The sequence below is a fragment of the Pelmatolapia mariae genome, linkage group LG15, assembly GCF_036321145.2.
Source record: "Pelmatolapia mariae isolate MD_Pm_ZW linkage group LG15, Pm_UMD_F_2, whole genome shotgun sequence".
NCBI lineage: Eukaryota > Metazoa > Chordata > Actinopteri > Cichliformes > Cichlidae > Pelmatolapia > Pelmatolapia mariae.
Genome location: NC_086240.1, coordinates 27,048,724 through 27,073,491, shown reverse-complemented (window position 1 = coordinate 27,073,491; position 24,768 = coordinate 27,048,724). Strand labels below are relative to the sequence as shown.

The window sequence follows — 24,768 nt, the reverse complement described above, 5'->3', positions numbered from 1 at the left end:
CATGAATTCATCTTGTCATTGACAATCCAGTGTTAGCATTTCACCATTTTTAGGATTAGCATGTGGTTTAGTAGGTTCAACTATTTGTGAGGACAAAGACAAGTAAGTATTTAATTTATGCTGCTCAGATGCGTTTGTGGAAAGAGTTTTATTTTTCACTACGATGACTCAGTTGGCAGTTTCTGGTCAGATGTGGCTGAATTATCATCTGGTTTAAGTAACTTGTGATTTTCATTGTATATCCTGCCATTAGGTCACATTATTACTAGTTTTAAACCATTTCTAGTCATCCGTATGCTGACGACAATCAACTGTGCCTCTGCTTTTAACTGATTGTCTTAATGCAGTGAATGGTTGGACGGTAAATATTTTCATGGTTTAACACAGATAACACTGAGTCTTTAATTATCCCTCTGGAGCTCTTTCTCATCCACTGTTCAAGCTAGCGCGCGTAACTCTTTAACTGTTGATGCTCATAACAAGTTTCTGACTCGCGCTTACTTTTTCTATTCAAGACATATTCCTAAACTTAGGACTGTTGTCTCAAAAAGTTAACTGGACATTCTTGTTCTTGCCTTCATCTCCTCCAGCTTCGACTACTCTAATGGTCTATTTTGTTGTCTGTCTAACGCATCTATTAATTGCCTCCCATCTGTACAAAATGCTTTCAACATACTCTGCTACATACAAGTGTCTGAAGAGGATTCCAGTCAGGTCTAGGTATGATTTTAAAATCTTAGTTCTTTCTTTTATGACCTTATGAGACAAAGCCCCCACTTATATCATTGATAACTCCACTCCTATTCTCCACACTGGATCCTTGGGTCTTCTCGTGATTCCATGTACCTGTCTGAAAACTAAGGGCGAACCTTAGCTAGAAAATCTTTCCCTCAACACTGTGGCATCCTCCTCTGTTCAAACAGACATTTGGGTCAACTCTTGTGTTTTTTTTTTTACTTGCTTTGTTCTTATGTATTCATTTTTCAAATGTAAACCCATCAATGAAGGCAACTTTTTCAACTCTGTTTGCCTTCTGGATTCATTCAATACAGTTACAAGTGTTTAATACAGAAAAATGGGACATGCTGTGGAGAGACTCACCACTTCTGACAACTCATTAGTCATAAAATTACTAATAAGTCCTATTGCCTTTTGGTGCGACTGATGGAGACTGATGGTTACCATAGAAACTTTGGCTCACCGAGTCTGCTTGGAGGAAGAATACTGTGGATTTACTTTTTAAAAACTAATCAGCATCAGACTGTAAGAAGAAATGGCCTACATGAATATTTGTTTGGTGTGACGGTGCCTTAAAGTGAGAATTGCATGTTGTTTTCTGATCAGCAATCACAAACAAAACTGACTGAGGTTGTGGGAAGATTGCAGTCATTATTAAAATAAACCAACATGTCTGATTGGCGGATGCTGACCCAGCCATCCACTTCAGCATCCTCCCTGAGAGCTTTTATTCTGCTTTGGTCTCCATAAAGGTTTATTCTTCATCTTTAAATACAGATCAGTCTCCATATTTATATGCTGCTCACTTCCAACAAATAATATGTTTTGAGCAGAGCCATCAGACACAGAAAAAAGCAAAACCATAATGATGGAAAGCTTTTCATGAACATCCCAGCTGTCACAAAATATTCGTACTCAACTTGTGTGACAAACATTCTTTTTTTTTATGGTGTTCAGGGAGGAGATGGTGGGTTTTCTTAAATTCTAATTAGCCAACGCTGAGTTTTGCAAAAACACTCATTAGTGAGACAATCCATGCAGTAATGACTTTATCCTCCAAAGACTAAAAATCAAGCCAAACAAATGTGTGCAGGCAGGGACACAAGAACTCTGAACATAGGTTGTATTATTGGAGAATCACATCATATAAATAAGCGTACAAGTTATACTGAAGCGTACTGAAGACATTTGTCACAGCAAACCTAAAACAAAACATTAATACAATAAAATAAAGTAAATAAAAATAAATGTCCAGATAACTTTGTGAGAACATGGAAAGAAATTAGAGGTTAAGACAGGTTTAAACCTTCAAAAGTTTACCATACTATAATTTATTTATATAGCACTATAACACTAAAAACAACACATGGTCAACCAAAGTGCTATACAGCAGAAATATAAAGAGAACACGAAATACAATAGATAACTAAATAAATAACAATAAAATAACAATGTCAATTACCCAGTGAGTCAAAAGCCAGCGAATAAAAATGAGTTTTCAACCTGGATTTAAAAACCACCGCTGACGTAGATTGCCTAACGTGAAGAGGAAGATCATTCCAAAGCTTCGGGGCCACAATAGAGAAGTTTCAGCTGTGATTTAGGGACTGGGAGCAACAGCTCCTCGGCTGCCTGGAGTGAACGAGGGGGGACATAGGACTGCACCACATCGGATAAATATACAGGCGCCAGACCATTTAAAGATTTAAAAAACAGTAAAAGGATTTTTAAAAGCGATCCTAAATTAAATTGGAAGCCAGTGTAAGGAGATCCGGAGTAATATGCTCAAATTTTCTTTTACCAGTTAAAAACCGTGCCGCAGCATTTTGCACCGGTTGCAGGTGTGACAGAGTCCCCTGGCCAACCCCTATTAAAGGGGAGTTGCAGTAATCCAAGCGTGAGGTTATAAAAGCAAAAGGTTTAAACAAAACTTGAATGATGCCGGTGACTTACTTGGGAAGCTGCCATTCTTGTTTAACTGTCACCTGGTTCCTGATTCTGAGTTTTTCTTTGCAAAGCAATTTCCATGTAAAATGTATAAAAGTTACAAATTTCAGGAAGAATAAATAAAATGCATGCCTGGGATGGACTCCAACATGCCCGTCTTAATACGTTTGCAGCAGTGCTCAGACATATGCCCCCAAAACCATTGAATGTCCTTAAAAGGGACGACCAACAAAGCCTCGAGTATGTGTGGCTGTGGCCCTGCATACAGGCGGGAGCAGGCACAGGTCACTTTAACAGAGAAAGACCTTTAGCCAAAATGAGCTTCTGCATTAGGGACGTCCCCGGGGGCCAGGAGTGTCCAAAAAGGTCACTGTGCCCCCTCAGCTGAATTCTACTGACACACTTTTACAGCTATAAGTAAAGGTTGTAATGGAAACAGTTAAACATTGAAAAGTTACTGGAGTAACAACATATCATAGTAGCTGAGTGTTTCTGCAGCAGTTACTGAGGAGGGCACTGCAGCTGGTGGAGCTGTTGGAGCTGATGGGCCATCAAAGGCAGACTTTAGGAAGTTCCCTTCATTCTGAATGGAATCAAAAACAGGTCATTAAACCGCTGCTGGCTTTAAAGCTTTAAAGACCTCACTTGAAAATTGCAAAACAACTGGAAATGTGTGGAGGACACTCTGCACTCAGAGTCTGTGACAAAGACACACACCCCACCTTTGCGTCATACTAACATGTCTGTAATGATCTGAAACCAGAAAGTGAGACAAATATAGACAAAACTAAGAAATCATGAAGGGAAAGTCCTTTATAAAGGACTGTGTCTGTGTTTTAAATGCACCTTTAAGGTTTTTGTGTTCGTTGCATCTTAGTTTATAACCTGTGTTTATGGACGTTTATGGACTATCCAGTGAGTTCCATTTGAAGATGTAGTTTGGAAATCTTTCAGCTCTGTTTACAAACTGTTTTGTGTTCAGTCCCTCCAGCTTGTGATGTCTCATCGCTTTAAATCCTTTTCTTCCAGATGGAGACGAGGAAGCGTCTGGCTAAGATCGTGCTGGTTTTTGTGGGCCTGTTCGCCCTGTGCTGGTTCCCAAACCACGTCCTCTACATGTACCGCTCCTTCCACTACCACCAGATGGATCTGTCGCTGGCCCACCTCGTCATCACTCTTCTAGCCCGGGTCCTCAGCTTCTCCTCGTCCTGTGTCAACCCGTTCGCGCTCTACCTGCTCAGTGAGAGTTTCCGCAGACACTTCAACAGGTCAGAGTTATTCAGGTGCTTTTACCTGTGACGGTTATGTTACCTAACCAGATCCCTGCACTGCCCCAGAGAATAGAGACCGGCAGATGACACTGTTCTCAAACATCTCACAACAATACGGCGGGCAAGTTCCACCTTTAATATTTCCAAAGTGTGCACACTGCAGAGTGTTATTCATAACTGCACTGCAGCATTTGGATTAGTAAAATATTCAGCAGCACTTATTTGGATACACACAAAACTGCCAGAAAAGAAAAATAATAAAGAATAATAATAAAAATAAACATACGGAAAAAGCTACATTTGAATATATTTCCCTTGCTTTATTTTTTTCAGTGTCTATAAAAGACCAAAATTGACTTTCTCACTCTGCTCTCAGCTGCAGGTTCAGCTGCTCCCACTGAAGAAGTCAGTCAATCATTCAGAAATATGTCAGCAATTTTGCCAAACAGCCTGTCAGTGCTCTACATTTATTTAAAATTCACTAAAATTCACATATCAGCTTCAAAAATCAAAATCATCAAGCAGAGGCAGATGCTTGATGTCAACCAGCGAATGCAGGAGCTTCAGAGCTCGTCTCGGCTGTTCTGTGATATAAAACACACTTAATTACGTGGTCGTGTTTATTTTACGTCGACTACTGAAGAAGAAATTAGATTGAACGTGTGAATGCTGCTGTTTGTCTTCACTATAGGTAGAAACATTCACGGCATGCTGATTTACTGGACGCTGCTACACCTCACTGTATTACTGCTCACATTAACTCCTGTCACCATAAAAAGGTGAAAAACTAGCAGAGGCTGAATGCTCCAATGAGTCTTTACTACTTTACTGATTGCATCAATAAAATGTGAATGTAGCTGATTTACAGACGGTGGAAGGATACGGATGGAAACGTCTTTACGCGCCGAGGCCGTGCTTCGTCTGCGCTGCTCGGCATTGGCAGCGTGTTTTTGTTGTCTTGTGCTCCGAGTGTTTACACCGCATGAAGCTGCAGTCACAGAGTAATCAAAACTTTCTAGAGGGCGAACATTTATACAAGACTGAGCATTCAGATAAAAACCACACAGCGAGTATTTCATTCTTCAGTCTGAATGGATTCTTATAACTTGCTGAAAAATAATCATGGCCTCGCCATTTTCTAAAACTCCTCCTGAGTACTCCCTCTCCCAATAAACCTCCTGAAACTCATCATGTTTCTGCCTCTGCACGATGGAAACCCTAATTTAAACTCTTCATGGCACAGCCCTCCCAAAATGCGGGAAACCATGACCCAAGGACGGGCTTTTCTCTCATTTAGCTCAGATTTGCAGCAGGTCGTGACGCCTCGGAAGCAGCAGAGACGCCGCAGGAAAAGTAAAATGTGCCTTTGGGATGCAATTATAGCTATTTGCCTGTTTTGAAGAATGTAACAGGTGAACAATGTAATTGGTCCAAGTGTGAGGATTTACTTCAAGTACAGAAATGTTTCTTCACCTTTTGCACCCAGAGAGCCATTAACATGTGTGCCTGTTTCTGAGGATTATGACTTTTGGAAGAAAAATATCTCCAGCACATGCATGCATGCCAGTTCTTTTTAGTTTTTAATAGTTCTTTGGAAAGAGGCATTCATGATGTGATGCAGATTTTCCATATAGGCTGTAATCAATGATTAATTATTGGTTAAAAAAAATCAGCATAGAACTAAATTCTTCGTCAGCTACTGTTGAATGAGAATCTCTACAAAAGAGAAGTAGAGTAAGTAAAACTGCAGACAACCAAACTGCAGAGCTACGACTTAAAGCAGGAACAGCCGACAGTGGTGCTTTGGTCCTTGGGTTTCATATATTTAAGGAGATTTGAATTCTTAGTTTCCTGTGTGAATTCTGTGAAGGTTCTTCTGTTACAGAAATGTCAGAGTGCATTCCTGTTTTGATTACTCGTTATTATTATCGTAGAGCTTCTAGTTTTTGTGGGGCGATCGTGGCTCAAGAGTTGGGAGTTCGCCTTGTAATTGGAAGGTTGCCGGTTCGAGCCCCGGCTTGGACAGTCTCGGTCGTTGTGTCCTTGGGCAAGACACTTCACCCGTTGCATACTGGTGGTGGTCAGAGGGCCCGGTGGCGCCAGTGTCCGGCAGCCTCGCCTCTGTCAGTGTACCCCAGGGTGTGAATGTTTGTGTGAATAGGTGGATGACTGGTTGTGTAAAGCGCTTTGGGATCCTTAGGGACTAGAAAAGCGCTATACAAATACCTTTTTTTTTTTTTGTGTTTTGCTTGATTTCTGCTCAAGTGAAGAGTTTCTGTGTTTTCTGGTTTCTGCCTGGAGTTTATTGAGTTTAATGCCTTCACTGCGTTTCTTTTTTGTTGGTGGTTAGCGGTTATCTTTTGGGTTGCTTCATCTCTGTTTTTGAGTTGTTTTCTTTTACTCCCCCATCAACCCTCTGTGTATACATAGTCCAGTCTTTACTCCCGTGCTGAGTTTTTTTTGTTGTTGTTGTTCTTTTGTACGTCTCTGACTCTAGATGCAGATCCACATTTGTGCTAAAACCTGAAAGAAGAACTTAAACACAGTGAATGTTCTCACATGCTGCAGACAGATTAAATTACACTGTTGTATTTTTGACCACTAGTAGCAGTATCAAGCAGGCAGGATCATGTGCACATGGTTCCAGATATTTAGGCTGACGGCAGTGACACAACGACGCCCAGCAATGAGTCAGAGAAAGGCAGAGGAGAGCTAGCAATCCTCTCCTCCACAGCAGGTTTAAATGTTAAAAATTTGTTAAAACATGGAAAAAGATAGATGTGCAACCATCACTGTGAGTTCTCTTGCCAAGACAGTTACTGAGTAAAACTCTGTAGTCCCAGTGCTAGAATCATCTTCTCTATCACAGAGTTATTCAGACCTTTCAGAGACAAGATAATAAAACAAAAGCATAAAACTCTTTGTAGTGGAACAAAGAAGTGATAATTTTGAAATGTCAGCTTATGAAAATAGAATCCAGTGACATGAGTCTAAGAAATGGAAACCAGACCTGATTTCTTTTTGCCCTTTCAGCCACGAAACTACGATCCTGTAAAACTTTAACACGCTAATCTCACATGCTTTCAGCTTCAGCAGGCACACTGCATGTTCCCCACAAACCTCTCTTCATCTGTGAAATGGTAAATGGGCTGTATATCGGGATACAGAGGCTCACTGACCACTCAGAGGTTTACGCCTCAACCCACATTCATGCAAACTCCTAACAATAAAAATATCTGGTAAACAGGAATCCTGCCACTAACATCTGCACTGAGTTTTGCTTTCTTCTTCCTCCTCAGTCAGCTGCGATGTGGTCGAGGTCCTCGCCCTGAGCGCCAAGCCAGCTATCTGCACAGCACTTCCCACATCCGCCTCACCTCCATCAAGAAGAACACGCCCACTGCTGCCCTCGCTCCGGCAGCCAATGGAAACCCCAACAGACAGGAAGTGGCTCTGTGAAGCAGGACGCTAAGAGTCTGACATTTTCAGCTTCACCTCCTCCCGAGTGTGAAACGTTGGACTATCGTAGGAGAGGTTTTCTGTTGCGGAGCAGTGATGGATTGATGGGTGGAGGGATGGACAGCGGACAAGAGTCTTATACAAGTTGAATGGCTGCAACGGTCGCTCCTTTCCCATCAGACTTATCGTCTACATCCTTACCTTGGCAACCAAACAGAACGTGCCTCTTAGAAATACAAGACAAACACGGACAGTATAAAAACTGAGAACACTCCAGGACGATTCTCCAGATTTATTAACAGTAACTGGATAAAAAATAAAGATGGATGGAATCAAATTTGTGAGAAATGCCTCACAGACGTTAAAGCCGACAGCATGGGTGGAACGTTAGCATATCTGCAGCTATTGCTTGTTTTCTCTGTGCTTTGCTGCCGGGAGGTTCACCGTCGATGGACTCATCTAAAAAGCCATTTTTGTGTGTTGATTTCACTGAGTGGGCTCGTTTGTCTGCTGCGCTCAGATAAAAGTTTCAGAACTCTCAGAGGAAAAATGTTCACGTCTTATCCAAGGATGTCTCGGAGAATGCTCGGAGGCTCCTGAGTGACGGGGTGTCACCTGTCTTTATCCGAACTCCTGCTAAAACCACTTTGGAGATGAATGCACTTGAACCTGAATCTGTTTGGTAGCTCTTTGTTTTGTGGCTCTGTTGCTTGCTGTATCCACCAGGTTTTAACAGCTAACAGTCTTAAAACACATTTTTGTGAAAAGTGCTTCTCTGGTGCCAGCTTTAGTTTTTCTGGATGTCACATTACTGGAAGCAGCCTTAAACTCTTTAACTTGCTGTGTGTGTTAAACTCATAAGGACCGCTGATGAGAACAGGGTCTGGCAGGTCTGCTCTTGTTAGCCCTCTGGTCCTTGAACAATAACACAGGCGGTTTGAGCTGGAAGCCAGCAGGCATTTGTCCTCACCCAGGTCCTGCTTGTGTTTTCATGGAGCAAATCTCAAAGTGCTGCTGGGTGTTAGGAAAGTACCCAGTGTGGCCTATTTCTGCAGGCGGTAGCATCGCCAACCTGAGAAGCTCGAGCACAGAGTGTGACCCATAATCCTCTGCTGGAAAGCTGCGGGTCACTTTCTCTTGCTTCAAATCGAGTCGCTGGCCAAACTGAGGAAGTATCTTGGATCTGATAGAAAATGACTGACAGGCACATAGCTTAAGCTGAGCCTGAAGTTGCAGCTCTTGATTTACTCATGAGAAGAAAACGATCTTGTTGGAAGCGATGTGAGATCGCTGATTCACTTTAATGTATATTTGTACAGGAGAAATTCCCCTCACCTCAAAGCCAACAAACAGCAGCTCTTGTTTTTCATTTTAAAATAAATGCTGCTGTTGCCATAGTTTTGGTGTTAAAAGGGGAACCTGAACCCGTCTGCTCACATCAGCAGAGTCTCGGTTTTACTCAGATTCCCTGACGTTTCTGTTTTTGAACTGCAGACTTTAATGTTGCTGTTGTTTGGCTGCCAATAAACTGCAGAGTCTTTTGAAAGGCAGCAAACTGTTCCTCGCAGCGTCATGCTTTTCATGTCATCCGTCTCATTATCCTTCAAGCTTTAAGAGACTTTTGCTCTCCTGATAGGTTTGAAATGTCTTTTTCTGTGAGTGGTTTTACTTGCTGAGTGTAGTGGCACGATTCCAGGCTTTCATTTATATCGGCCTCCACAACTCTGAGAGAACAAAAGAAAAAACAGATTTTTACTGAACTACCGACCCGACACACTTCAGCCCAACACTGGACTTTATTATTGGCTCAAATGTGATGCATACTTTGCAATGCAATCTTAGATTGCAGATTTAAACTGGATTATGATCACAGGTGACCTCCAGAGGTATTACAAATTTCACTGACATCAATATTTGGAGCTTTGGCTCATGAGAGTATTTGACATGGAACCGGAGATGTAAGTGAAAAAAGGGAAAAGCAGATTTAGGAAGCTGTTAAAACAACGTAGAAACTAGAGGGCTTTAAACGTGGATTCAGGGTGTTCTGGAACATTAATAAGAGCTAAATTATAGGAAGTGCTTTGCTTCAAAACAAATATTATTTGGTGAATTAATTGTTAGCCTGCTTGTAGATAAATCCCACATGCAAAGCATTGCCCTGCTGTGCACTTCATGAACACTCCTCGGGTTATGAAGTAAGAGCGACTAGTTTGAACTCCCTTTTCCTTCCATAATTACTAACTAATTGCATTACAAATGTTTATGGACCTGTGAAATAAAGAATTACACAGACTTATGCTCTTGAGGACAGAGCTGTGACACACGCATGCTCATTTTTGATCTCCTCAATGAATCCTGTTACCGACTGTTAAAAATCAGGAGCAGCTCCTCACCCATCCATGGAACAAGATTACCATCATCACCCGACAATATCTTGCTCACCTGTAACTGAAGTCACCGCAGAATCAGATTTCGATAATAAGCCTTTCCTGGTGGATGCAAAGGCTAACAGAGCTTTGTGCTTCTGCCTTAGCATGAACAGCTGATGGAGTATCTGTGCACAGATCAGCGTGCCATATTTTCAAAGAGATGCTGTGACGTCCTGTTGACCGTGTTTTGGTGTCGTTTTTCTTCTCTTTTAAACTCTGAGTGTGTTTTCTTTGATGTCGTGCATGCTTCACCTTCCTGTGCTGGAAAGTCCTGTTTGAATGTCAGACACTCACGTAATAAATGCTTCTGCACAGGCACACACTCACACACCAATCTGCAGCATCATTGCCATATTTTAGTAGAAATAAATGTTTTTTAAAGGCTTATTTAAAGTGGAGAGAGGACAGGTTACAGGGCAGCCTGGCTGCTGGTCGTCACCTCAGGCTCGTAGCTTTTAAATTAGACAATCAAATGTAAGAAGCTGAAATTACAGCACGCAGGCAGCTGTCGACGGGTAGTGGGTGGATGGACAGCGGTTGGTTCGTCACATCTGTTGAACCTTATAGTTTGACCATGGCTCAGTTTCACAGAATAACCTTCATCAGAACTTTTATGGATTCAATCAGGCCGGTGATAAACCACGCATGGCTCGAAAACTCTTAACTAGTGAAAATATAGTAGTCTGTGTGTGTGTGTGTTTTACGTCACCATTAATGGGCAACAATGCAGATGGACACACACTTCAGTGGCATCTGCTTGAGTCTTTTGTCGGTTTAGTGGAACGAGCAGCATCTCTGAGCTGCTATCATGTTCATCCTGTCACTCTGTACGCTGTCATTGCCGCGAGGGGTAAAAATGACCGTTTTGTCTTTTAAGGAGGCTGGTGTGCTGACAGTCATGCCAAAACATCTGGCCATGGAAGAAAGAGGAACGTTTTAGTTTTTAGTGTAGCTCAAAACTTTTTAAAGAATTTCAATCTACAAAGAATTAGAAGAACGCTCGCAGAAGGCTACATACAGCAAGGCTTCTGTCTGTTTCTTGTAGTTTAAAAAAAGTGACTCATATCCATGTTAAAAATTAAGTTCCACTTTTCCTCTGAGCTTTGGAAAGCTTGGTTTTTTTCCCCTGAAATCTAGCTGCAGATTGTCAGATCTGAGAACTAAAGGTTGATGATTGGCGTTCTTGCCTGAAAAGGGACTCAGTCAAACCGCTTGTTGCAGCTCTAATTCCACGTCTCGGCTCATTAAACCACATATTATTTGTCCAATCAGTTTATGTTCCAGTGCCAAGATCTCTCCACAATACGTGTTTTTTCTCAGATATAAAGAACCACTGAAGGGAATCAAGCAGTTAATCTGGTTTCATGTATCACGCCTGCTTTGTTGAACTGCTGACTGTGAGGAAAGCTGTCAGCCTGTTCTGTGCCTGTAAACTGAAGAGCACCTCAAACCCGACCTGAAAGGAGCGTTTGAAGGAGTGTTTCCCAGCTAGCTGTCCACCTTGGGTTTCTGATCAGAAACATGTAATCTGTCGGACGAGCTCGTATATTTCTAACTTTATAAAAGGATCAGCTACACTCTGTCAGAGTTTCCACAAACTGAAACCAGAATTTGAGACTGATTGAATGTTATTAAAATGGACCAGGCCTTAACAACTATTTAATCTGATTATTTAAGCATTATTTAAGCACTGTGTGATAACAGCAGCTCCCCCACCACATCCAATCATAGCAATCTATCAAACTGTGTCCATGACAAAAGTAATGAGAAAGAGCTGTTCTGGTCTTGAAATCTGAAATCCTTCCTTCTCTGTTTCACCTTTTTGACTTTGCTCTGTTTGTCTCTGCAAGACTTCACTTTCTCTAATCATGCTTCTGTTTATAGGACGTCTGTCTGTCTCTTTAAAACGATCCACAGTCAGACTTTCTGACAGGAGACTACAGAAAAGGAAAGCAGTGGCTGTTTCGAGGTTCTCAGGTCATGATTTCTTGTGTCATCTTGAGACTTTTTGTTTATCTCTACCAAATACCCAGACCATTTTAAAGCTCTTTGAAAAAAACAAAGAAAAAAGTATGCTATCTCCTCAGACATTAACTATGAATGCATGGACCAACCGACACCACCTGTGTGTGTGAATGCGTCTAAACATCAGCTGTGTGGGGTTGCAGGGAAAGTAGGACCCAAATGCAGGACTCTCTGTAATGAACACAGTGCATTTATTTACAGTGAGGTAAATATTAACTAATGAACACAGTGCATTTGTTTACAGTGAGGTAAATATTAACGCAATGATAGATGCCCGTGTATCCCCGACTTCTATGCTGTGTCTTCTTCCAGTGTCCGTGCTCCGTGTTTCCCTCTCGTTGGGAAATCACAGACGCAGCCATTAGTACATTCACAACGGTGGCAAACTCACACTTACTGACTGTCTTGCTTGGAAACTAACGGGAATTCTTGCAACGATCTGGCGTTGACGCAAGCTCAGCCACTCTCCCAAGTAGCTTCCACAGACAAGGCTGATCCGCTGCATGTCCCGGCGGGACACACTCTCTAGGCCTGGTGTCCCAGGAAAACCAGGACATTGCCACATACACACACACACACACACTCACACACACACACCCCCCAGTAAAAGGGATAACGAGGGACAACAGTGCAATACATAACCAAGGCAGGTCACCCTGCGAGGACTGCCAACCCAAGACAAGCCATCAAATATGCACAAGTCCATAAGCACTCATGAACCCTGGGTCCCCAGACCCAGGCCCATGACAGTTTGCTGCTGGAACTAAAAGTTCCAGGCAGATCGATTTACTCCTTTTGTCGGAGACATTTAGGATCTGTGAGAACATTTAGAACTTCTGTTAGTTGAGTGTGATTAATAAACATTTTACATGCATGATGTTAAACAGCATTAATTCTATATTGGTTCTGTGTAAGGTATTTCAGCCCTCCTGCATATTTGTCACATTTACATGCTTCAAATCATCAAATAAATTTATATTAGACAAAGATGACCCGAGTAAATATTAAGTCATCCAAGCCTACCTGCCCTGTGTGAAAAAGTAACTGGTAACGGGTCTTTCACATCACTGTGGAGGAATTTTGGACCACTCTCTTTGTGGTGTAAGTCCAGACTTTGACTTGGCCACCCCAAAACCTCTGTTTATTTTGAGTCAATCAGAGGTGGATTATCTACTGTGTTTTTGGATCATTGTCCTGCTGCATAACCTGACTGCTCGAGGAGATTCTCCTTCAGTATTTTCTGGTATGGAGCAGAATTCATGGTTCCATCAGTCACATCAAGTCATCCTGAAGCATCAGAGAAGCCCAGACCATCACACTACCACCACAGTGTCTGACTCCTGCTGTGATGTTCTCTGTATGAAACGCTGTTAGTTTGATGTAGATGTAACAGGACTCAAACCTTCCAGAAATTTCAGCTTTTGTCTCGTCAGTCTACAGACTATTTCTCAGAAGTCTCGGGGATCATCCAGATGTTTGTTGGCAAATGTCTTTGTGATCTTTTTGGTCAGCAGTGGTTTTCTCCCACGGAGGCCATTTTTGCCCCGTCTCTTTCTTACAGTTGAATCTGACCTTAATTGAGTCTGCAGGTCTTTAGACGTTGTTCTGGATCTTCTGTGACCTCCTGGATGAGTTCTCCATGCGTTCTTGGAGTAATTTTGGTAGGCTGGTCTAAGGAGCTTGGAAAGAAACCTCTTTAAGTCTTGGACTTCTTTAAGTTTCTTGAGGACGTTTCATCTCTCATCCGAGAAGCTGCTTCAGTTCTGAAGAAGGGGCCAGATGTTTTTTGGCACTCTGGTCACTCCTAGGAAGGTTCAGCACTGTTCTCTGATTTCACCATTCGTGGATAAAGTCTTTGTACACCTTTCCAGACTGATAGATGCCATTGACTTTGTTTATCAGATGTCTCTTTAGATCGTAACATGATGTGCTGCTTTCTGAGATCTTCTAGCCAGCTTCACTTTGTCAGACAGGTTCTGTTTTAGTTGATTTCTTGATTCAGCGGGTCTGACAGAAATCAGGCCTGGGTGTGGTTGTTGAAACTGAACTGCAGCATATATATATATATATATATATATATATATATATATATATATATATACTTAGGTTATCTTTGTGTAATATTAAAGTTTGCTTCATCATCTGAAAGATATGCAAACATATGCAAAAACTAAGAAATCAGAAAGGGGGTAGATACTTTTTCCCAGCACTGTAGGCTGATCAGGCAGTTTAGACTTAAATATGGCAGAAATCGAGCATGAATGTGAGACGGCAGTTTGCCCTGGTGTACTCTGTCATTATATTATTATTTTGTATGTTAAATAGTAACTGTCATTAAAAGATGAAAATAGCAGCAGAAATGGTTTGTTGAAGCATCACTGGTTTTTTAAGCCACTTTGAATCGGTCAAAGCAGAAATGTCTTGAACACATAATTAAATTTAAGTTGTATTTATTATTTTAATATCTTCTATAGTTTTGATTGAAAGTTGTTAGTTATATACCTGCAGGCTGTAAACATGATCATCTTTACAGTGATTTGAAATGGGCCTGAATCACTGTTGGACCAGTATGAAGTGGAGGAAGTCCAGTTTTCAGCTTCGTTTTTCAGCTCAGTTTGCTAAAAAATATGATAAACATCTGCAAAGGATCGTTCTGGTCAAAGCAACAGAAACACGATGATGCTGTGGGCAACTTGGGTTAACTTGGGTGTATTGGTGTTTATTTCAGCTAATGAGTAATGATCTGTAGCAGGAAAACGCCAAGGATGAATGATATGATTAAAGCGTCACTGAGAATTCTATTTTTTTCAACATGTACTTCATGGATAAAAACACTGGGCCACCTAGACGTTACTATGAAAACCCACTGTGAAGCACCCGGCTCACAGTTTCTGTGCTGATGTTAATGCTGGAGTGATACCACTTCCAGCTGATCATGAAATATCTTAGAGGGAAAGAAATCCAGTTAAGCTGACTTGTTGTACTAATGGCATCCTGTTACAGCACCACACTCGACAATTCGTCTACATTAAAAGCTAAGAAACAAAATGACTTGTGCGCATCATAGTACTCAAGTTTTTTAGTCTTTAAAGAAAAGGAGAACTTGGATGTCGCTCAGTCTGCAGGGAGCAGGAGCTGTGCAGCCTGGGTGGAATTAACATGGATGAAGGGAGTCTTAAACACACTGTGCCGGGCCAGCCGCCCTCCATCCCATCATGCTTCACTACACTAACTTATAGCAGTAAAAACTGCTTTGCTTATTTCTTTCATTTCCGGTCACACTTGAGATCACATTGTGGATGAGGCTGCTGTATAATCAAAGATATGGCCTGAACGTAATTGAAAACTCATGCGGTGCTGAATGCATATTCACATTATCTCTCATAGGAGAGAGCTGGAAACAAGGTGCTGCATGCTCGTATATTACCTCCGTGCAGCTGATAATGAGATGATTTTAAAACAGGTCTGACAGAGAATATCTGGGTGAGAACATTTAGGTCCAAGAAACCTCCCTCTTCCTCATTTCATTTATTTAACAAGCACTGTGTTCATCGATCCAGAGGAAAGTAGCAGTGCATGAGCCGCAGTTTGCCCTATAGGCAAATTTTAATCTTCTGTCCTCAGCCACATCTCCAAATGGTTATCTAAAACACAATAAAAAGATCATAAACACTGCACAGAGTACAGATAATGCAGACTGACTCATACCGTAGCTAACTAAAGCTGTAATACAACCTTAGATACAAAATAACGCAGCAGAGATCATTAAATAACACACAAAACAAACAAGAAGGCAAAAGATGATGTTGGTGGCTGTCTGTGTGCCTTTAATTCATTTCAATTCAATACATTCAATACAGCGCCAAATCACAACAACAGTCACCTCAAGGCACTTTATATTGTAAGGCAGGCCCCACAATAATACATTTTTTATTATAAGTTGCATGACTTAAAATGTTTTTAAACCACGATGAATAAAACATGTGTGATATCTTCAACTTATAAATTTATAGAAAGCGATTTTATTGTTTTTTATTTATTTATGATTATTATTCTGTATATTTATTTACACATTGATTTAGAATCCTTGAAGATTTAGCAAACATGAAGAAGTAAAAAATGACTTTAGCCTGATGATGACATGCTGTTATTTTATGGGTTATATATTTCTGAATAAGATGCATATAGATATACATCATTGAAGCTTCTTTGTGAGCTGAAAAAAATGTCTGGGTGGTGCAGCTGAAAGGTGGTTGAGTGTGGTCAGTTGGGTTCCCAGCTGCAGAGTAAAGACATTGGTGAGTGGGGAAAGAAGATGATTATAGGTAATCAAGTTGAGCAATTAGAGAGAAACACGCCCATTATTAGACCAGTTTCATAAAGCTGCAGATATCGTTTCCATTTCAGAGATGGGGGCGGCTTTCTTTGTTTCCAAAGCCTTATCTTCACCCCTCTGTGCCAAACAGCTCCATTACTGTCTTTTAAAAACACATCAGTGAGTCTCTGTTGCTCCCACTGACACGTTCTTAATTACTAGCAGTATCTTGAATATTAGCTTTCACTGCAGTGTTTTCACAGTGACCGATCCTGCTGCTACAAATACTCACAGGAGCAGCAAAATAATGAAGTCACTGCCTCTCAAAAGGCCAACAAAATGAATGTTTCCTCCCAAGTGTTTGTTAGAGATTACAGTGACTTACTGTTCTAGACAAATACTGACCACGCTGTAAAAAAATTAACTTTACATTTCACAATCAAAGAAGGTACGATCGTGGAGCTTTTTCTTTTCACTGAACTGTTGTATAAATCAAAATAAAATATAGTAGAAGGTGCTAGGTTTGAATGCACCAGCTGGTTGGGTTCTTGCTGTGTGGAGGTTTCCTGTTCACCCCTCTGTGGGTCTCTGTGGGTTCTTCCACAGTCCAAAGACATGCATGTTAGGGTCAGTGTTGTGTACAAGAAAAATGTTCCTCTTTTTTAACCAAATCATGGTCATCTTCTTCTACCCTGTGATTGCTGTGGTCAGTAGTAGATTGCTGCAGTTTCCTGTAGTTTGCATGAAAGATGCCAACCAGTCAGAATCTTCCATCCAAACCGTGGGTGACACTAGCATTCTGTTTGCAAGCAAAGCAACCACAAAGAGGTTCATAGTGCAGCAGCAGCCAGTAACACCGAGCATCCTCCAGCAATCGCTCAGCAACCAGTGAGGGAAAAACTAAAACCAGTGTAGGTTTGACACTGAGAACTTAGCCATTAATTTCACAGCGAGTGCCAGCAACAGCTTGGGAATAAATGTTTTTCCCTGACTGGTGCTCACTACCTGGCCTCCTGCTTGTGTGGTGGCGGAGCAGACATAACTAATAAAAGCTGAAGCAAAGAATCCCTGAAAATACAATAAGACTAAAACCACAAAGTTTCATCTGTTCTGACTGGTTCCAGGAATAAAACTAGTTGAAATTTAGTTTTTAACATGAGACTGTACTGTGTTAACAGTAGGTACAGACAGTAACTACAGCAGTATTACACACTGCAATATAACCAGTCGATCAAATTTATCCGGTATGGAGGGTATTATTATTACTCATCATTAATTTTCAGTGTTGGAAAATGAGAGGGGATTTTAAATCAATTAGGCCCGACACACCTCTGGGGGTTGTCTCTAATATATACGAGAAAGCCTTTGTGGAATAAAACTGGGGCCAAAATCCCTTGAACAAATAAGGCAAAAAAAAGGACCGCTGGGCTTGTTAACTGCTCGTCCAATCAGAGCCACACAGGAAGAATTAGTAACCAGTGGTTGTCGGTAAACTTTGCTTTATATTGCCGTTTGTGTCACAGTGGTGCGAGGGGAGATAAGGACACGGTTCGTGTTGGTCTAAGGGGACGAGCACACAATTATAATATTAAAGACTTTAATTAGACGGGTTCAAAGGATCACAGGTTCTGTTCTCCTTCCAAGAAAAAGCAGAAGAGTAGTTCAAAAGGAGAAGGTGACCTATGTGAACGTGTCAATGTGAGATTTGTGTGACTAAAAGAAAACTAAAGCTAAAAGAAACGGTGCCGCATCACTGATGAGACCTGAATGATGAAAATTTTCTGCATTGTGCCTGAAACAGAAAGAAGACAGTTACGTGCTCAGCTGTCATTTAAAACAAATGAAAAATGAACTGTGTGAAATTTTCTGTGTAAAGATGTTTAATTATCAGAGTTCTAGTTTAATAATGTTAAATTTGTGTTTTCCTGTTTGAGCTTTCTGTATTTTTGTGTTTTGATGCTTTGCAGATGTTACCTTTCTGAATGTGCTGCCACCGCATTGATGCATGTTGTAATGTAACCCTAATAAAGTACAGTCACAGGTTTCCAGCTTTGTGTGTGTGTATGAAAGAGCTGTAGCCCGTTTGCATTGAAAACATTATGGATTTTTATGTTTTTAACCATTTGGCCATGACATGAAAAGCTCAGTGCTCACATCAAGCACAAAGAAACAGTTTGTATCCAATAAGGTCAGCACCAAACTGCAGGAAACACCAGTGTGTGTGTCCATTTGTCAGGTGAGTTTCTTCATTACGAGCTAGCTTCTGTCAGGGCTGACTCGGGCGGTAGTTCTAAACAGACCCAAACACAGAACCAACAAGGACGAAAGTTTTAATAGCCTTTGTTTTACACAAAGAATGAGGTGGCAGCTGTAAGGGAACGGAGGAGGGGGGAAGCTTTCGAAGTCCAGGAGAGTTTGTAGGATCAAAGGAGGAGGTGTTCTGGAGGGCAGGGGTTCCACTGGTTTGTTTTCCTGGGGAACGATGGATGGTGAACAGACAGGTGAGAGATCTAGAGGAGGTTCCAGGTTATGGTCTAGCTCGCGGAGAGTGGTTCAGTAATGAGGTAAGTGAGTGCTTTTCAGCCAGCAGCGAAACACTGGGAATGAGAAGAAAAGACGTCAGCAGAAGAGCGTTACTGAGGAGCTGAGAAAGAGCCTGTGGACCACGCTGGGAAAGCTTTGACTGGTGGTTTGGCTGTAGAGCGGGAAACTCTGGGTGGATAATTCGTGCTCACCCATTCTGAGCTGCGAGAGTAACACAGCCAGACTCACACTGCACTTGTAGTGGTTCAACTTTGTCTTTAGCCCAAACTTATCACACATTTTTTTACTGCTCCTTTCACCTACAGGTTTAGTTTAGGCATTATCAACTACCAGGTTCACACTGTGTGGGTTAAAATATGTCTCCTCACAGCAGTTACCCTTCATGTTGGCACATGGTGTGTTGATAAAGACAGGGTGAAACCTGGAACATCAAGCTAGCGGCTTTAACAGAAGTGCAGTTTTTGACTGTTGTCCTGTACTGTGGAGCTTATCTGGTTGTGAAGTAATGACTTGATGAACCCTGCTTCGTATTCTACTTTTATTAAGGCTGTTGTGTTTTTAACACGTTTTAATACTTTTAATCTTGTTCTATTTAATCTGAACAAGCCCCTAAAGAAAGGCAGTGACCATTGTCGGCCTCTCTTGGTTTTTATTACCACTATTCATCAGCGTAATGTTTTAAAGCTCAGTTTTTAAAACCTTACGGTGTAACTACAGCCCAGTCCATGCAGCAGTATTTTAATGACTAACCTCATATTGTGGATGGATTATCTCAGTTGTTCTCCTGACTGAAGTTTGGTCCGTTTACAGCATCCCCGTAACCATCGGGAATCCTCACGTTAACTTTTATGGAGTGGAAAAAAACAAGTGTTCATCCTCCATTACATTATGCTAACCATAGCTTTGTAGCTAGCCACCACATATCACATCATTATGTACCAGCTAGCCCAACTTCAGTAACCCTACAAACATCACTGCTGTTTAGTTTTCTGTCTTCATTTATGTCAGAAGTGATAGCAGAGCTGTACATTTGAATTTTTCAGAAATCCCTCAGTCAGAACATGGTATATCATCTTTAGATGGAAACTAGTGAGCTAACTGCTAACTTTGAACTCCGCTAAACTTAATAAACTCTGTTTTCATAGATGCCTGGATGTTAAACTTAATTGTTACACCTGGTAGAGCAGCCACTCTGATCACTTCATTACAGATGAAAGAATTTAGACAGTTTGTAACTCTCAGTGATGCTGCAGTGTTCGTTTGACTTTGGGACCTGAAGTCAATGATGTCAGACTTAAAGACCAGATACGATTTTTTTGGAAGTCTGAACAATAACCATTCAATAACTATTAGATAAACACGAGAAACATAAAGTTATCTTTAAGCTGATAATGGTGATAACATCTGTGCAAATGTGGTAACCCTATTATCACCAAACACCAAGGTTTACCATGGCGTGATTACACACAAAATCTGTTCAGTGAGATGATGAGACACCAGCCAAATCCCAGTGCAGTTTAACTACTGTGTCACAAAAACCCATCAGCTGTTATTCTCTTGATGACAAGCTTATCGATCCGTTTAAAGGCAGCTGGAGCTGCTTAGTTCCACTTATGTGTTAAAGGAGAGACATTTTGTGAGCCTCACATGTTGAGTTCTGAAAACGTTACTGTTATTTCAGCTGTTGGTTGTACTCACCTTCATTATGTGAACTGGTATTTGAGGACTTCGCTCCTGTATTCATACTTTTGCTGTAAAGTCACTGTGAAACGGGAAGCCTTCTTTATATGAATTTGTTTTTGTCATGAAGTTACTGTTGCAGCAGAGAGAGATTAGAGTTTTTGCACAGTAGGATGTAGATTAGTTTCAGCGAGTTGTCAAAACAAAGCAGCACGTTTTTAAAAAAATGGCTCTGCAGATGACCTTAATCAAAACATCACATTTCCATCTCAATGTGAATTCTTGCTTTGCATCAGAGGAAAATGCATCAAAGAGCTTGAATACTGTGATGAGGAAACTTTAACCTTGAAAATAACAGACATGTCATGCTTCTGCTGGGTCTTCCGCTTTATTTTCACCCTTTAATACGTGATGGCCGCTCTTGCTGACATAGTCTGTTATACCACAGTTTTCTTCTACAGTAGTTTATTGGTATTGGACCTGTTGGCTGCTTATCTGGACTCACATTTAACATAAATTGAGTTAATGATTTGGAGAAACCCTGAGCTTAAATATGTAAGTCTGCAAACCTCAGAAAACTTAAGCAATGAAGCAAAAATGTGAGAGACTGAAAGTCATGACAATTACTTGCTAAAGGTGTGTTTACAAGCTGTCATGACTGCATAATGGGCTCCAGGTAGCAAAGCATCCTGTTAAATCATTGGCTTCGGGTGCGGATAATACACAGCAGTGATTCCACCCACTGTGGGCGTCTGTGATGACAGTGGCTCAAGCAGTTAAACCAAATTTCCTGAATATCTTCACACGGTGTTGACGTGACGGCCCAGTCTCCAAACAGTCGACTTGCTAACAGGATGAGTTTTTTTGTTGTTTTTTTCCTTTCAAAGGTGGCCAGATGTGACAGCTGGAGCACTAATGGGAGGTTTTGTGCTGCGGACAAAAAGTATTTTTAGGAACACTCAGGTTTCATCAATTTTCTCAGCTGGTTTAGGACACAACAAAGCTGCTCTCTGAAAAATGACAAAGTATGAGAGGACATGGAACCGAGGCTGAACAGATAAAGAAACGTTGCCATCGCAGTAACATTTACTTCTTTTTCTTTTTCTTGTTCTCCACGAGCCGGCGCAGCATTAAAGGTGAAAGCTTTACGTACTGCACTGTCAGTGTTTCATTATTTATTTCTCTTGAATATAAAACTTAGATTTCAACTTTTTTTCATTTTGCCACTTTTTCTGTTCATTAACTTGTTTTTCTGTGACGGACGTCAGGCAGACGTTCTACTTGATGGTCATGGATGGATGGATGGACTTTATGGCCTACAGCCCCATTACCAGCAAGTTTGAAAATGAAAAGTATGTTTCTGTAATGTTCTCAATTTGGCCACCCATTTAAAGTCTCTGACACTGACAGTAGAATCAATAGAATTTAGTGTCTGATTCTGCATCAACAGCAAACTATTATCTAGCAGAAATATCAGATAGAATTCTTTTGATTTCCTGCTTTGTTCATGATTTTGATAAATGCCAGCTCAACAGGCTTTAAAGCCAAGTAATCTGATTGCAGTACCACCGGGAAAGAATTTTAATAGCGCAGAGACATGATAAGAGCAAAGTAAGTGAGAGACATTTTGTTATTAAGTCACCATATAAAGCAATATCCACAAATACAACTTTAATTCAGCTTCATGGTACAAACACACTGAAAGACCTTCACTAATTGCTGACAGTGCTAACAAAGAAAAAGGAGGATGTATTGCGGCATAAACAGCTATGCTGCAGTAATCAGCGTTATTTATCTTCCGTGTGAAAGAGTGGAGCGACTGTGGAGAGTGAGTGGGCAGCTGGCATGCTTGGATAATGGGTTTTTTAGTTTCAAACACTTCGCAGTTTGTTTCAAATCAATAAGGCCTATTTAAACTGTCACCGATGTATTCATCATCGAGGTCAACCAGCTCTACTTTATATTAAAGTCCTCAGGATCAGCACTTCTAAAGAGCTGAGATAAGAAGTATTTGCATCTGAATATATTGGAAATAAAGAACTGGGATGCCAGTTTGTGATCAGTGTAACTCCAAGGCTGCCCATCAGGGAGAGCAAGTGGGAATACTTTTTCATTTATTGATACGCAACATTTTGAAAGAGCCAATTCACCTTGTTACTGATGCTTAACTTTAATTTAGATGTGAGCGAGAAGTGGATGGATGGATGGTTGCTCAGTCAGATTTGGCGTGGGATTTTCGTTGACATCGTGAAATTTTTAGGCCTTACATCTTTACATCTTTAATGACTTATTTATCACAAGGTAGGTCTCCCCTGAAGCATACCCTGATTTATTGTCCTTGTTGTCCTCATCAAATGGAATCATCATCATCATCATCATCATCACACTCATCATAAATAACACGGCATGAGTGAGAACATTAATTAACAGAAAATGTTTAATGAGAACATAAAGAACATCAGCAGAAGGTTTATTTTCTCATTAACTTCTACACAATCAGGCTCTGATTTGCACCCTCAGGAGTCCATCCATCCATCCATCCGTGCATCCGTGGCATTCCCAGGACAGCCAAGAGACACAATTTCCTCTTCAGCACCTCACCAGAAAGGCATCCAGGTGAGTTGTCTGAACCATCTAAAATGGCTCCTTTTAATATGGTTTGTTTTTTCGGCTCTCTTCAATGCCTAAGGTCTTCACCCTGTCCCTAGGACTGACCTTTTTGAGGAAGCTCATTTTCATCTTTCCTTTCACTCTCACCTCTCTCTTCGTTGCACACCACACATTGCAGACACAGCAGTAATCAGTCTGTGAGCTTCTACACAGAGCCGAGGGACGGACAGTGTTGGGCTTGATGGTCTCAGGATCCCATCTCTGCTTTTTGCATGTGACTGGTTTCTGCTGAATATCACCTCCATCTCGAACTGCGGTGGTTTCTGGGAAGTGTGGATGTGATGAGAATTAGCCTGTCCAGGTCTGAGGCCATGGCTCACAATCAGAAAATGGCTGAGTGCCAACTCCAGGTCAGGGAGGAGTTGCTGCCACAAGCGAAGGAGTTCAAGTATCTCAGGGTTTTTCTCAAGTATGGCTAAAATATTATTAACACTCTTTCCTCTTTTAAAACTTTTATGATTACTGGCAGAATAAAACAACTTTAAAAAGTTTTCAGCATTAATATTGTGATCTGTGAGTCCTGACTGCAGCGCCCCCGCCTCCTGCTGTCCACCTCCATCCTCTTCTGGATAAAAGGATCCAATAGCTTGGAAGGAGAGCCACTTAACACAACCCACAGGAAACAGAAGATGCCAACAGTGAGATGAAAGAAGGCAGTACAATGCTAGAAACTTCAGTCTTCTGATGCCAATCTTCTAAAGAGTGACACAGTCTGAGAGCGAGATCATCTCACACAGTTTGACATGTGCTGAATATAAATTACCTGCCTGCTGGAACAGATACTGCTACCACCAGTCTCTTGGGAGGACATACTGCATGAGTGATAAAGAGGGTTAACCCCCACTGGGAAAAAGCAGCTCCAAAACCAAGCATGCATTTGAGCTCATGTAGCATCTGTTTTCATTCATTCATTCATTCATTTATTTGTTCATTTCAGGCACAACAAAATACATATGTTGAACATAAAGTGCACAAAACAAAAAAAAACAAACAAACAAAAATTACCTGAAAAGGAGTGGGACGAAGAAAACTTATTAAATCCCACCCCTATACTCACTCATCAACAAAAACAATAAGCTTCCCACAGCTACGCCCATCGTTGCAAAGCATCATACATATACATACATACATATATATCTACACACACATGGACATATATGTACATACATACACGCACACTTTTTTTTTTTTTTTTTTTTGAATATATACCAGCAATGGTAAGAGAAAAGACATTACAGAGCACACTAACACCATTTATTGAGTATACTGTGACCAGACCAACTGCTTGTAGAGGAATTTAAATCTATGAATATTTTTGCATTGTTTCAGTTGTAAACTCAGACTGTTCCAGATTTTCACACCACATACAGACACACAAAAACCTTTACGGGTTGTTCGAATTCTGGGTAATTTGAATTTTCCGAAGCCTCTCACATTATAACCTCTTTCTCGAATTTCAAATATAGTTTGTAAATTTGCAGGTAGTAGTTTATTAAAAGCTTTGTATAAGATTATGGTTGTATTGTAATTAACCAGATCCTGGAATTTAAGTAACTTTGCCTGAAGAAAGAGTTTGTGAGTATGATCTAGATAACCAGCCTTGTGAATAATACGCAGTGCTCGTTTCTGTACTGTGACTAATGGATTAGTTGTGTTTTTATATGTGTTTCCCCACACTTCCACACAATAT

The 24,768-nt window shown here is 41.0% G+C and overlaps 1 protein-coding gene across 1 annotated transcript in view; it reads left to right on the top strand.

Annotated features, from left to right (window-relative positions):
* nmbr (neuromedin B receptor) overlaps positions 1 to 10,279 on the top strand; it is a 66,385-nt gene extending 56,106 nt beyond the window's left edge. The window contains exons 4-5 of the mRNA XM_063496388.1: positions 3,715 to 3,953; positions 7,256 to 10,279. Of these exons, the coding sequence (XP_063352458.1) occupies positions 3,715 to 3,953; positions 7,256 to 7,415 (399 nt within the window). The 3' untranslated portion in view covers positions 7,416 to 10,279. The remainder of the gene's footprint in view (positions 1 to 3,714; positions 3,954 to 7,255) is intronic.
* Positions 10,280 to 24,768: the final 14,489 nt, after the last annotated feature.